Source organism: Jaculus jaculus, chromosome 5 (assembly GCF_020740685.1).
Source record: "Jaculus jaculus isolate mJacJac1 chromosome 5, mJacJac1.mat.Y.cur, whole genome shotgun sequence".
Classification (NCBI taxonomy): Eukaryota; Metazoa; Chordata; class Mammalia; order Rodentia; family Dipodidae; genus Jaculus; species Jaculus jaculus.
This window is the reverse complement of record NC_059106.1, coordinates 86,613,346-86,627,853: the sequence shown is the minus strand read 5'-3', so window position 1 is coordinate 86,627,853 and position 14,508 is coordinate 86,613,346. Positions and strand designations below refer to the sequence as shown.

At 37.5% G+C, this 14,508-nt stretch overlaps 1 protein-coding gene across 4 annotated transcripts in view; it reads left to right on the top strand.

The window, feature by feature from the left end:
* Spata6 (spermatogenesis associated 6) overlaps nt 1–14,508 on the top strand; it is a 147,653-nt gene that overhangs the window by 51,807 nt on the left and 81,338 nt on the right. For all 4 annotated transcript variants that reach the window (XM_045150889.1, XM_004663247.2, XM_004663245.2 and 1 more), the window contains 3 exons: nt 8,397–8,438; nt 9,703–9,827; nt 13,591–13,671. In XM_045150889.1, the coding sequence (XP_045006824.1) occupies nt 8,397–8,438; nt 9,703–9,827; nt 13,591–13,671 (248 nt within the window). The remainder of the gene's footprint in view (nt 1–8,396; nt 8,439–9,702; nt 9,828–13,590; nt 13,672–14,508) is intronic.

The window sequence follows — 14,508 nt, the reverse complement described above, 5'->3', positions numbered from 1 at the left end:
GCATCCTAGATTTCTGGAGGCCAGAGGTCTTCTGGGTGAATTGTTCACATTTGTAAAACTTCTATTATTATTTTACTGATAAAATACATATCCAGTTAATTAAATATAAGAAATGTAGAAGAATTCTGAAGTTTTAAACTGACTAGGTGACTAATATTTTGGTTGAGGAATGTGAACTTGAACATTTTAGTAAATATGATGGAAGTGTTGCAAGAGAGCTTTTAGAAAAGCCAGCATAATGAGAACTCTTGGTAATACTTTCACTTCATTTTAAAAAGTATTTTGTTATTACTTATTTATTTGACAGAGAGAGGGAGAGAGTGAGCATTCCAGGGCCTCGTGCACGACCTTGTGCATTTGCCTTATGTGGGTACCAGGGTATCGAACCTGGATCCTTATGCTTCTCAGGCAAGTGCTTTAACCACTAAGCAATCTCTCCAGCCCTCATTGCATTTTTTGAAAACATTTTGTTCATGCGTTCTTGTATATATATGTGGTGTGTGCTTATATGTGTGTTGTATGTTGTCTATGGCACTCCGTGCATTTAACCTGTGTCGGGGGGTGGTGCTTGTCTGTGGTGATAGGAACAGAACATTGGGGGTCTTGCTTCATTGCTCTAATGTCCATTCTTGTTTGAATCAGAGCCTGTTACTGATACCAGAGCTTGTTTCTTTTTGTGAGCCTTGATGATTCCCTGGTCTGTGTTTCCCTTTATGAGAATGGGGTTACAGGAATGTGTATCTACACCCAGATGTTTATTATATGGCTTCTAGAGGTTTGAGCTACAGTGGTTTCATGTCCCCTCGGGCCTTCATACCTGCACAGAAATCACACTTAAATGCTGAGCCATCTCTACAGGTTTTGGTAATACTTTTAAAGTATACATATAGCACATTGTTATTTAAGGTAATTATTGATGTAGTTAGATTGATAGCTACCAAATTTGTTACTTTGTTGTCTTTACTTTAGATCCAATTTTTATTGTCCATACTTTTCCTGCTTCTCTGGCTTTAACTGAGCATTGTTAATGATTCTATTTTCTGTTGTTCCCTTGCATATCAAATACACCTTTAAAAAAATTACTTTTTTTCAGCAGTTGCTCTATAGACCAGATATACATTTTCAGATAACTCAAGACCACTTTCAAATAGGTATGCGCTGCTTCACAGATAGTTGCACATACCTTAAATAAAGAAATAGCTTTAATTCCCTGGAACCCTTGTGTTCCTGCTATTTTTATATATATATATATATATATATATATATATATATATATATATATATATATATATGTATTGTTATTATATATTATACTTTACATACATAAAACTACACATGCATGTGTTTAATGACATACATACTTGCATAATATATTGTGATTACTAATTTAGAGAAACTGTTGGTAGTTGAATTAACCAACTAGAGAAATGATCTCTGAAAGTATAGTTTTTGTTGGGTGAATTAAGAAAATTACTTTTTAAAATTTTAACTTATTCTATTTTTAAAATACTTTGTTTAAAAAAGAGTGACGTTTTATTTTTAAGTTACATGTGACTGAGTATGTGTGTGCCATAATATGTAAGTGTACAACTTTTGGGTTGGTCCTCTGTCTTCCCACCTCATTGGAGGCAGGGTTTGTTGCTCTGGATTCTCTCTACTATTATTGTTGGTTGTGTTCATGTAAATATCTGGGAAATTCTATCTCTGCCTTCCATCTCCCTGGCAGCTGGCAGTGGGTCTGGATTACAGAAGCTTTCTATAGCTACTGGATTAAAAAATTTATGAATTTCATGTATGAAAATTTATATGTTGGTCATATTCCCATACAATTATACTCTTGTATCCCCTCTCCCTTGTCCCCATTCCACTGAGAGTCCTCCTCATTGAGGTTATTAGAATTCACTATGAGGTCATGAATGCATCATTCAGTCTCTGGAGGGTGGGGGCAATGCCTCAGGATACTCCTTCTTACTCTGCCTCTTACAATCTTTCCACTTCCTCTTCCAAAATGTTACCCGAGTTTGGGTGGACATGTTTATAAGTCTACTTTGGTATTGAAATGTCTGCTTTGATGAGTTTCGAGTGTTCTCAATGTCTGTTTAACCATCTCTCTGGAGGAGGTTGTCAGGAAAAGTTTGAACAGTAACCATTGTTAAATCATCACTTCTTCTATGGTGTCTTGCAGGCCCTGGCAGATGTGATAGAGTTGGCTTGCCATGATAGACAGTTTTCTGATTGTATTGATGAAATTTTGGTTTTCCCAGTTGTTGCTGCCATCTCTTAACAAAACAAAACAAACAAACACAAAAAGGATTTTCAATCAAGAGTGAGAGCAACATGGATTAAAGGGGATGATCATAGTTGTTTAAAATTTGCTTTTAAAAAATATTTATGATTTATTTACTAAAGAGAGAGAAAAACAGGCAGATAGAGTAAATGGGTATGCAAGGGCGTTCAGCCACTTAATACAAACTCCAGATACATGTATCACCTTGTGCATTTTGCTTACATGTGTCCTGGGGAGTTGAACCTGGGTCTTTTTGCTTTACAGGCATAGGGCCTTGTCTTCTAAATAATGTCTCCAGCCTTAAGAGCTACTAGATTTTTTCAATGTCAGGTCTGGGGCTCAAACTCAGGTACTCCAGCTTGAGTAGCAATTGCTGTATACATGGAGCCATCTCCCTAGCCCTAAATGATCATATTTTTTTTTTTCTATGTAACTTTGCTTCTCTCTAAAAAAACCTTACTTCAGCTTTCCTGTAAGGCACACCTTACAGACAACAAATTCCCTCTTTATTTTATTTTGGTATTGAATGCTAATTTCACAAGGTACAGAAAAATTTAAAAGACATTCACTTTCTAATCTTCTTATTTTTTTTCCCATGGCTTATTTTTATTGCATGGCTTCTGAGGATTCCTCAGATGTACCTGTGACTCTCGTGCTTGTGTAGGCTAGGGCTTTACCCCTCTGGATTTTAGGATTTTTCACTTTCATTTTCTGAGTTTGAATATGGGTGTTCTCTGAGTTTCCTGGTTCTTTAGTTTGGTTTCTCATGCTGTATTGAGGGCTGTCCCCTGTCATTGCTTCAAGCATTCTTCCATGCTTGTTTGTATAAGGGAGAGAAAGGGCTTTCCTCTATTTCTTTACCTTCTACTATCCCTACTGTCTTTAAATTTGTACCTTTTATAGATTCTCCACAATTTTTGGATATTCTGTTTCTCTCTGATTTTCATTTCAGTATATACATATACATACATGCATAGCATACATTTTTCGATAGGGTCTTACTCTTACTCAGGCTGACCTAGAATTCGTTATGAAATCTCAGGCTAGCCTCAAACCTAAAACAGTCCTTACCTCTTCCTCACGAACGCTGGGATTAAAGGTATGTACTACCATGCCCAGATAAAAGTACTTTTATTTATTTATTTATTTGAGAGGGAGTAATGGGTACTCTAGGTTATCTTGCTGCTGCAGATGTATTCGTAATACATGCACTATCTTGTGCATCTAGCTCTGCATGGATACTGGGGAAATGAACCCAGGTTGTCAGACTTTGCAAGCAAGTGACTTTAATCATTGAGCAATCCATCTATTCAGCCCCTTGGTTTTCATTTTTGAGTTCTTTTTTTTTTCTTTTCTGTTACAGCATTTTTTATCTGTAGCATTTCATTTTTTATTCCTTTTTAGAATTTTTATCTCTTGGCCCACATACTTACATTATCCTTCTGTTTTTACCCACTGCTTACTTTGCCATTAGGCCTCTTTTTATAGTTTTCATAAACTTTTTTTTCTCCTCTCTCCCTCTCTGTGTATGTGTGTATGTGTGTATATGTTCCTCTCTCTACTTCTCTTTCTGTCATTGGGGATTGAACGTGCATGCCACATGCCACTGTACCCCTGAGCTATATTCCGTGCCCAAGTTCTTAAAAATTCTTGATGATCATTCCAACACTCCCGCCCCATCAGGCTGTGGTTCTGATGCCTCTTCACTCTCTTCCAGTGAGTCCTTTGCCCTTTAGTGTGTCATGCATTGATTTGTTGAAAGTCTAGAAAATACTTACCTAGAAAAAGAAATGGGGTAAATAGTTCCTTTGTAGGTATGGTAAGGTGTGAGGACAGAGAAGTGTTGTATCTTCTTTTGAGTATATCTCAGACTTTTGATGAGCCTCTATTCCTTTTTGTGAACTTCACTTGTTTTCCGGTCTCTAGACCCTCCCTAATTAGAAGAGCTTGCTGGAGCCACAGTTGGGCATTTCCCTATGTGAAACATTAGAGGAGGCTGTCTTTCCCTTTTCCCAAGTGGAAATCTCAAGGCCACTGTGATTGGATATATACCTTCCTTGAGAAGGAACTATAGAGCTTGCTGAACTTTTTTTTTGAGGCAAGCCCAACAGACTGCCTTTTTTTTTTTATGTGCACGCGCGCGCGCGCGCGCGCGCACGCGAGAGAGAGAAAGAGAGAGAGAGAGAGAGAGAGAGAGAGAGAAGGAGGGAGGGATTGAGAGAGAGAGAAGGTGGAAATTGGTATGCCAGGGCCTCTAGCCACTGCACTTGAACTCCAGAAGTGTGAACCCCCTCGTGTGTATGTGTGACTTCGTGCGCTTGCATCACTGTGTGTCTGGCTTACATGGGACCTGGAGAGTCAAACATGAGTCGTTAGGCTCTCAGGCAAGCGTCTTAACTGCTAAGCCACCTCTCTAGCCCTTATTGAACTTTTGAAGTCCCTTCACTCTTAGCCCCATGTAATAGACAGTTTCAGGTTCACTGAGATGAACTTGCAGACCAAGCACGGTTGTGGAGGAAGGGATCAGGGGAAGTTCCATAATGGCAGAAGAAGCTGGCCTGCCTTCACAAGCTTAGGGAAAGAAGCACAATCCAAAAGCCACACAGCATAGCTCCAGCTAAGCATTCTTTGCCTATTTTTAGAGTGAAATCCAAAACCCACTACCACACCCTAATATCTGCCTGGTGACACTGCCTCCAGCCAGGTGGCTGAAGATGCAAACTGCAAACTAATAAAACACTGAATATATTGGGGGCCATCTGTTCAAACTACCACATCACAGTAGGTTAGGCTTTACATGTCCCCAGTAGATGGGGTTGTAAAAGATAATTTTTCCTGAAGGCAGGCCTTGTCAAAAATAGAATGTCCAGGTATATTTTAAAATACTTGCTTTTCTTCCATAGGCTGAGGAAATTTTTGTCTAATATGAATAGTGAGGCTCTGTTAAAGGTGAAACTCAAAAATATCAGCCTACCCTATGACTATGAAATGGGAATTTGGAATATCTTTGAGAGCAGTGGAGCTATTCTTTGCTCTTGGTTATACTTTTAATTTTTTTGTTTCATTTTTATTTATTTATTTGAGAATGACAGACAGAGAAAGAGAGAAAGAATGGGTATGCCAGGGCCTCCAGCCATTGCAAACGAACTCCAGATGCATGCGCCCCTTATGCATCTGGCTAACATGGGAACTGGGGAACCAAGCCTCAAACCGGGGTCCTTAGACTTCACAGGCAAGCGCTTAACTGCCAAGCCATCTCTCCACCCCAGCTCTTGGTTATACTTTAACTCAGGAGTTGAAGTGCTGGACAGACAAGGTCAGAGAAAACTTCCAGTGAGCCAGTGGTCTCTACGTTGTCTTATGAGTTCAACAAATGAAATCCACAAACCATAGAGAGTAAGGTTTTGGAAATTTTTGTTACAGAGCTTAAGGAAAGAAGGCCCAGCTCATTTATAACAGAAGGGTCCTGAACAGGTAATCTATCTGGTCACACTGATCAGGGGTCTTTTATGGGAAAGGATAATCCTTTAGGGAAGGCAAAATCAGAGTAATCAGATTTCTAGGTAAGGAGTAATCTAACAAAGCAGTTATTTTTTTTTTTTTTAAGGGAAAAAGAGATACTAGGAAAAACTAGGCTCAAGAATATTTCCTGCTTTTAGCTAAGAACAAAACTGTTCTCTTTGATGGTCCTGTTTTCCTATAGTCTTCATTAGCTTGGTCCATCTGGAATTTTCTCTTGTGGACTTTTCCTCCAGATATTTAGTTACAGATCAAGTTTTTCTTGCCTTGTCATTCCTGCAGAGGCTGGAATTTGAGCTTTCTTGTGAACATTTTTTTTTGTGTGTGTGTGTGAATTTTTATATCAACCCGTGTTTCTTCATTTTGGGACAGACCTTTGCCCTGTCCAAGCTCCTTACATGACAGACTTTATTCATTTTAAGCGTATCTTGTCATTTAAGTGTGCTAAATATCATCAATGGCACTTTCTGAGAATGTAGAAGACAGCTTTCTGGATCTTTTGATTTATTTCCCATTATTTTTCTTAGTTTTGGTCCTAATTATATATTTTGCTATGTACCAAGGTGACTTTTCTTGAATACCAAGTTTTAGTTATTAGTTAGCTGATGTTTTTTTTTTTTAATATTACTTCTCAGTTTAAGGGTTTATTTTTAGTAGTGAACCAAGCCTAATGCCAGCCAGTTTATCAGGACACTGACTTGGATCTACTGATCCTCCCCTCTTTGGCTTCCTACTCCATGTGGCTGTAGTGGAGACTTTAAATTTCCCATGTGGATATTCATTCAGGGGCTCCTGTTCCTCTACTCCATGAGCTTTTTTTTTTTTTAATATTTATTTTTTGCTGGGTGTGGTGGCACATGCCTTTATTAGAAAGAGAGAAAGAGAAAGGGGCCTCCAGCCACTGTAGTCAAACGCCAGATGTGTGCAACCCCTTGTGCATGTGTCACCTTGTCTGTCTGATTACAGTGAGTTATACATGGGTCTTTAGGCTTCGCAGGCAACTGCTTATCTATTTGTCCAGCCCCTACGTGAACTTTTTAAATGTTGCTCTTAACTTCTTAGCCTTGTACCTGGTAGCTGCTTCTACCATAATAGTCAGATACCATCAGGGGAAAAACGGATTCAAGGCCCAGGATCATGTCTCTGAATTTCCTTCTCATACTAAGTTTCCCACTTGCAACTTTTTTAGTGTCTTATTTGGTATTAGTTGCATGCTTTTTCCTGGTGATTTTTTTATGACACTTATTCTTGAAGTACTTTCTCTCCTAGATTATTGTGCTTTTTACTTGTGACTTATGCTATATTTGGAACCTTTGTTCTATTCCTTCTATTTAGAAATTTATGTTTCCTTAGACACCTAGTTCCCAGTTTATATTACTTACTATTGGTGTGGATACTTGGTAAAGCATGCTTCCTCACAGAATTTTACTGATTGTCCAGTTGGATCAGATGTCATTACAGCATCTCTCATAGCCTCTTTTCCAATTCATTCATTAAACTTACGGATTACAAATATGTTTATGTTATTGCTTTAATGTTTATCCTTCTTGTAGAATTTGAGACTCCTAAGAAAAAGGGCCACTTCTTACTGGGCATGGTAGCACACATGTGTAATCTCAGCATGCAAGAAAATAAGGCAGGAAGATGATGAGTTCCAGTTCCAGGCTACAAAGAGGCCCTGGCTCAAACAAATACAGATAAAAAGAGAGAAGACCATACTTATTTACTTTAAAATATATTTTCTTTATTTATTTGAGAGAGAGAAGTGGGGGGGAGAGAGAGAAAGAGAGAATGGGTGCCCCAAGGCCTCCATCCACACTGCAATCGAACTCCAGATGCATGCTTGTACATCTGTCTTACGTGGGTCCTAGAGAATTGAACTCGGATGCTTGGGCTCTTAGGCAAATGCCTTAACCGCTAAGCCATCTCTCCAGCCCAACCATACACATTTTTATCATTATGGACACAAGTATGTATTTAGTATTTTTTCATAAGTAAAATACATAGGTAGAAGGTTGAATGAGATTTCTATTGGTAAAAATTAGCAGAATGTAAAGGAAGGGAGAAAACATACCTTTTCAATAGGTTCTTGGAAGATGGAAAGGATGTGATTTCTCTTTTTCCTTGTTTTTACAAATGTATTACAAATATTTCAAAATTAAAAGCACCAGGAGTCATAATATATCTAACAGTCATTGCTCTCTGATCAAGGTATTGATATAACTTATATTTATAAAATATGTACATTCTGGCTGGAGAGATGGCTTAGCAGTTAAGTTGTTTGCCTGCAAAGTCAAAGGACCTTGGTTTGATTCCCCAGGACCCATGTAAGCCAGATGCACAAGGTGGCTCATGTGTCTGAGTTCATTTGCAGTGGCTGAAGGTCCTGATGTGCCCATCCTCTCACTCTTTCTCTCTATCTCTGTCTGTCTCTTTTTCTCTCCCCAATAAATAAATAATAAAATATTAAAAAGTACATTCTAGTAAGATTAAAAACATACATATTGTCTACCCAGTGATTACCTTGATTTTAAAGTAACTCATTGTTATTAATGTGTTTACTGAAGGGAATTTTCCTTTAACTTTTCAGATGATACAGCAGTGTTTGAGCTCATACAGCTAGTTCCACCAGGTACTGTATCACTTATTGATAAGGTAACTGACATGGCAACTCATTTCAAAGAAATGCTGTTCAATGTCTCATTTCACCCTCTTTTCACCTACTTAAGAACAATGTGTAGGGTTTTAATCACTTAATCACTAAAATGTCAATAGACCAAAGCAATGCATGGAGAAAGGCTGACATAAATGACATTTGAACACATTATTTTAAAATTGAATTAGTATAATAACTAAATATGAAAAATTACCTGTTATTGTTTTAGGATATTTTTTGACACTCATGAAATCGAGCTTTTATGTTTTTCGTTTTTGAGATACTTTTGTGAAATTTAATGTTTTTGTTGGTAAATAAGTTTTAGTTTCTTTTTCTTTGATGTATTGACTGTTACTGGAAATAGAGAGGAATATAACATAATTCATGAGGTAAACATAGATTCCTACTTTATTAAAATATAGATGATAATCTTATTTTTTGATACTGATTTTTGGGATTATTAAGATGTCTGATATAATCCAATCCTTATTTAATATCACACAACATATTGTTGAACACTACCAACCACAAAATTTTGAATATTACATATATGCCTAATTCAAGTAGTCACAAACTGTATAAATTTCTCACTTTATATAACTTTATTTTCAAGCAGAGGGAAACAGACAGTAAGATTGAGAGAGAGGGGGGGGGGAGAGGGGGGGAGAGAGAGAGAGAGAGGGAGAGAGAGAAGAGAGAATGGGCATACCAGGTCCTTCTCCAACTGCTGCAAACAAACTCCAGATGCATGAACCACTTTGTTCATCTGGCTTAACTGAGTACTGGGAAATTGGACCCAGGTTCTTAGACTTTGCAGGCAAGTGCCTTAACCACTGAGCCATCTCTCCAGCCCAAATTTCTCACTTTTAACATATAATTTTTTACCCCATATTGGTCAACAAAAAAGTAAAAAATAGTAAAAATCATGGATATGGCAATTAAGGTAAAGGTGTATAAATGTAATGCCAATTTATATTTTCTAATTTTTTTCTAGGATTTTATTAGTTATTCATTTAGTTTATATGAATAGCACCATTCTTCCAAGAACAAGAAAGGCAATGACAAGTATCAACACATCTAATGTGTCTTTATTTTCATTTTCCTTTTGTAGAGGATAAACATGGCCTCAAGGCAGGGATACATTAAGGCATCAACCAATAAATATGTATTATTCTTGATGATTTTGTTTCTAAATAGAATATTTTGTTATAATTTGAATCATAGGATATCTTTCTTATAGTGGGTGAAACATTGTCTACATATGATGAAAATACACGTGATTTCATGTTCCCGGGTCCAAACCAAATTTCTGGACACCATGATTCAAACCGCCAGGTTACCATGAGGAGGATTTCTGGCCTACGGGTAAGTGCTTACTGTTTCTGAGTTATCTTTGATGTGGGGTCATTGACAAGAATTGCCACATGGGGGCTGGAGAGATGGCTTAGCAGTTAAGTGCTTGCCTGTGAAGCCTAAGGAGCCCAGTTTGAGGCTCGATTCCCCAGTACCCACGCAAGCCAGATAGATGCACAAGTTGGCGCATGCATCTGGAGTTCATTTGCAGTGGCTGGAGACCCTGGTGTGCCCATTCTCTCTCTCTCTCTGTCTGTCTCTTTCTCTCTCTCTCTCTTTGCCTCTTTCTCTTTCTGCCTATTGCTCTCAAATAAAGAAATAAAAACAAAATTTAAAAAAAAAGATTGCTACATAGGCCTCAGCCCTATACATGTGAAGAAGTATTTCAAAATTTAATTAGTCTTGAGGCTTGTATAATTCTGTTATTTGAGGTATCTGAAATGCAATGAAAATAACTGACAAATACATATACCATCTAGGATTGTAATATTACATTGCTTTAAGTTCTCACATTTCTCCTCTGTACCTTCATCCACCCATTTCTCTGTTTCATTTTTATTTATTTATTTATTTAAGAGTGACAAACAGAGAAAGAGGCAGAGAGAGAGAGAATGGGTGCCCCAGGGCTTCCAGCCACTGCAAACGAACTTCAGACGCATGTGCCCCCTTGTGCATCTGGCTAACGTGGGTCCTGGGGAATTGAGCCTCGAACTGGGGTCCTTAGGCTTCACAGGCACACGCTTAACCGCTAAGCCATCTCTCCAGCCCTCTGTTTCATTTTTGTTGTTGTTGTTTCTTTCTAAAGACTAGCCAACAAACACTTGAAAGATAATGTTTCTCATGCATCATTTAGGGAAATAGTAGTCAAATAGACATTTTCATAGAGATATAATTGACTAGCATACAAATTGAGGACTTTTGTCTGCTGTTACGTCATGTAAGTTGGAAGAACCACAACTTAAAATTCTGTGGTAAAGGAAAAGGTTCCCAAAGTGTATGCCCTTCCAAGTATGTATCTTAGATATATTCTTATAGCATATGGCCTTCTAAGTACGTATCTGAGATACAATTTCTCTGCTATGCCAAAAGCTATCTCCTTTTTCTCTTCTCCTTCTCCCTTTTTCTTTTTTGTGGTATTTGGGATAGAGAATATAGGGCTTTACACATGTTAGACAAGCACTTCACCACTGAGCTACAACTGCAGTTCAAGATATTTCTTTTTACAGTATTGTTAATAACAGTGAAAAACAGAAATAACTCAAGTGCCCATTTGTAGAAGGTTGGGTCCATTAATTGTAAAGTGTCTATAGACTATTTATATACCTACAGGTAAGAGCTACAATAAGCCTTGACTTACTTCTCCCATCCTTTCCAGTTATCTAGAATTGTGTTTTGGATAAATGTCACCGGATACCATACTGCCACAGCATAATACTCTCTCTCATCTTTTCCTACAACATTTTTCAACTTCTGTGATTTAATAGTATCTTCATCCCTAAAAATGTCTTCCTCTCAAGTAACCAAGAGATGCCCATGTTGTTTCACAGGAGGAAATGTAACCATTTTCTGGATTGAACTCACTGGACAGTTTTTAAATAAATTATGTAAAACACTAGAATAATGAGGCAGTATAGGGAAGTGAGTAGGTTTCTCTGTAGGTCTAGGTTTATGATACACTGTATCCAATGAAACAGCAAGCTCACCTTACTGGAAACTTAAAAGTTGACTAAAGTACTAAGTCTGACAATATTTTTGGGCAGGATATGTTCGTGTCTATTAGTCAGCTTTTATACTATAAAGGTCTTCAAAGAATATTGTAAGAAACTTGTGTATGCTTACAATGAAAAGCATCATATTTTAAGTGTGGTCCCTTTAAAGTGATTTTAAATGCTGTGTTATGCCAAGATGACAACTCCAGTGTGTGGACCATGACCAGCAATCTGTATTTCATCACTTAACTCAGTTATGTCTGCATGCACTTGGAGGTATTTGCTTACTAAGACAAAAAATAAATAGATTTAGGACTTCCAGAAATGCCACTTTGACGTATTTGACAGTTCTGTCTATATAAAATGAGTATCAAACTGGACAAAGTTGTCATAAGCAACTTTAGGGCTCTGAATACTGATTGACGAGTGTGGCAAGACAAATGAAGTTTTCAGGCTTGAAAATGGCAAAAGTTGGGCAAATGTGGAAGTAATTTGTGGTTTTCTTGCCTAGGATGCCCCCATCGCCTACCTGCTCAGTGAGAACTATAACTTTATGAGTGTGAACCTGGGCACAAGGAAGCAGCACCTTTGCTCATGGTGGTGCTAGAGGGATTAGAATTAATTTAAGACTGGGATAACTAGTTTGAGTTTTCTAGAGGAACATGGTAGATTCAGTTGGAGGCAGATGAAGAAACCACACAGTTATGTCAGACCCACTGTTGTTCTGATTGGGATGAGTAGCACACCTGCCAGGAAGTTATCAGAAGATCCTAGAAGTAAGGGAATTAGAGGATGGAGAGAAGTACTCTGCCTTTTCCTGGCTGACTGAAACTCCTTGTACCGAGGGGGCAAAGCCAAGAATGCTGGCTGCACTTTGGATACATTCCTTAGCCCATGCCTTGCAACCCTGGAAGATATATTCCCTAGCCCACACACTGCAAGCCCAGAGTTGGTAGATATATTTTCTAGCCCACCAACTGCAAGTCCAGTGTTGGTAGATGTATTCCCTGACCTCTTCCATAACCTACCCACACCAAGTTCAGAGGGTTAGAAATCTTGCCAGTTTATTGGATGACACCATAGCTGTGCATACACAAGTGTGACTTTTAGAAAGACCAGAGGAATTTGAGAGACATGGATCATTATGAAACTAGACAGCAAAATGGCAGGTATAAATTCAGCCATATCAGTAATTATATTTAAATATAAGTAGAAGTATACCAATTAGTCATTTGCTGCCCTGGCAAGCTACAGTTCACTCTTCAGAATTCTTGTGATTCTGAGCAATCATCTGAGAGTTCCAGCCTGTTCTCAACCCCTACTGTCAGAAGGGTTCAGCCCATTTCTGGAATTAAATCCTGGTGTTATTACAAATTTGCTTTGTAACCTTGGGACAAAACATAGTAACACATAGATATCATAGGATTTGTAGGTAGATGAACATTACCTTGCAAGTGATTAGAGCAATGCTTGGTACATGCAGATTATAAATATTTGTTGTGGATATAATGATGGCAGTGATGATGATGATAATGATATTTTCTCCCTAGACTATAGATATCTTAAAAACAGAATCAGTGACTTTTGCATCTTTAAATTTTACTCTTAGCACAGTATCTTCATGAACTTAATAAATGTTTATTGATTTGAACTGAACAAAGTGAATTTCATCTTAGACTTTCTAAAGGCATTGATATTTGAGATGGTATGATTTCATTTTATTTGTCAATTTAACTAGGTTATGGTATACAGCTGTTTGACCAAACAGTAATATAAATTATAGTGTACAGCTATTTGATAGGTGCCATGAAGGTTTATAGCTAGTTGACTTTAAAGATTATTCTTGTCAATGCCAGTTGGCTTCATCTCACCCAATCACAATAAAACTGTTTCTTGCTAATATTTAGCGTTAATATGTTGTCTTTAACAAATGAAGTATCTAACTTTGACAAGTGATGTTCCTTTAGATCATATTGTCAATACTAATTATAAATTTTTATTGTTAATAATGATGATCTATTTTTAAATGTCTGATAGTAACCCTCCATTTTTTTTTACTCTCCCAGGGAATTGCTCCAAAGCTGGAATTTTCTACAACCTCAGTGATTACTGAATGTCTGATAAGTTCCAAGAAGTGCCGCACTCAGGTTACAATTATTTAATCTAATTAATATCCTAAGTTATTCAGACTTATGGCCACTTGCCATAGTATATCACTTTGTTTTGTCTGCAGCTTTTTTCTTTTACTTTTTTGTTCAATCTTTGTTTAAGTAAAGTAGTTAACAGAGGTATTTAACAGCTTAATTATATCTTAAATATGAGGATGAAAAAAGCTCAGTACACATGATGGAGGTTTCCATATAGTTTCAAGCTGTTTATTTACTCATTTTACTTCATGGACTTTTATTTTTCATGAGAATGAAAGTCAGACTTCTAAAAAAGAATGTTGAATTAAAGAACCCCAGAAACCTAGATTGTTGTAGAAGTTATGATTACTACAATATCTTTTGGCAAATGTGATAGGTTCTCAGAGTGGGAAACTTAGTTTATTAAGTGTGGCTTCTTGAATGTGTCTATTTTATTTTATTTTTCGAGGTAGTGTCTCACTCTAGCTCAGGCTGTAATGTGTCTAATTTTTAAGAGACAGTTGCTCAGTTTGGTGACTGTACAGGTCCTGTTAGATCTAAGGAAGTTTGGATAGTCCAGCCTTATAAATATATTCTGTGCTTATGAAGATTGCCTTCACTACGCAAACTGGACCTATGGTCAGCCTTGGTGGTCTTGTATTGGACAAGATACTTGTCCAGAGATTATCTAACAGGTCCTGGCATCACCCATGTGTAGTTGCCTCATAAGGATATAACCTGTCTGATGAAAAGCCAGGAATTCAGAGAGCCTAGAAGACTCAACATGGTAGGACTGGACCTGCCATGGATGGAGTAGAATGCTAATTTGCTGTATTATTAGTTTTCAAGTAAATTTTC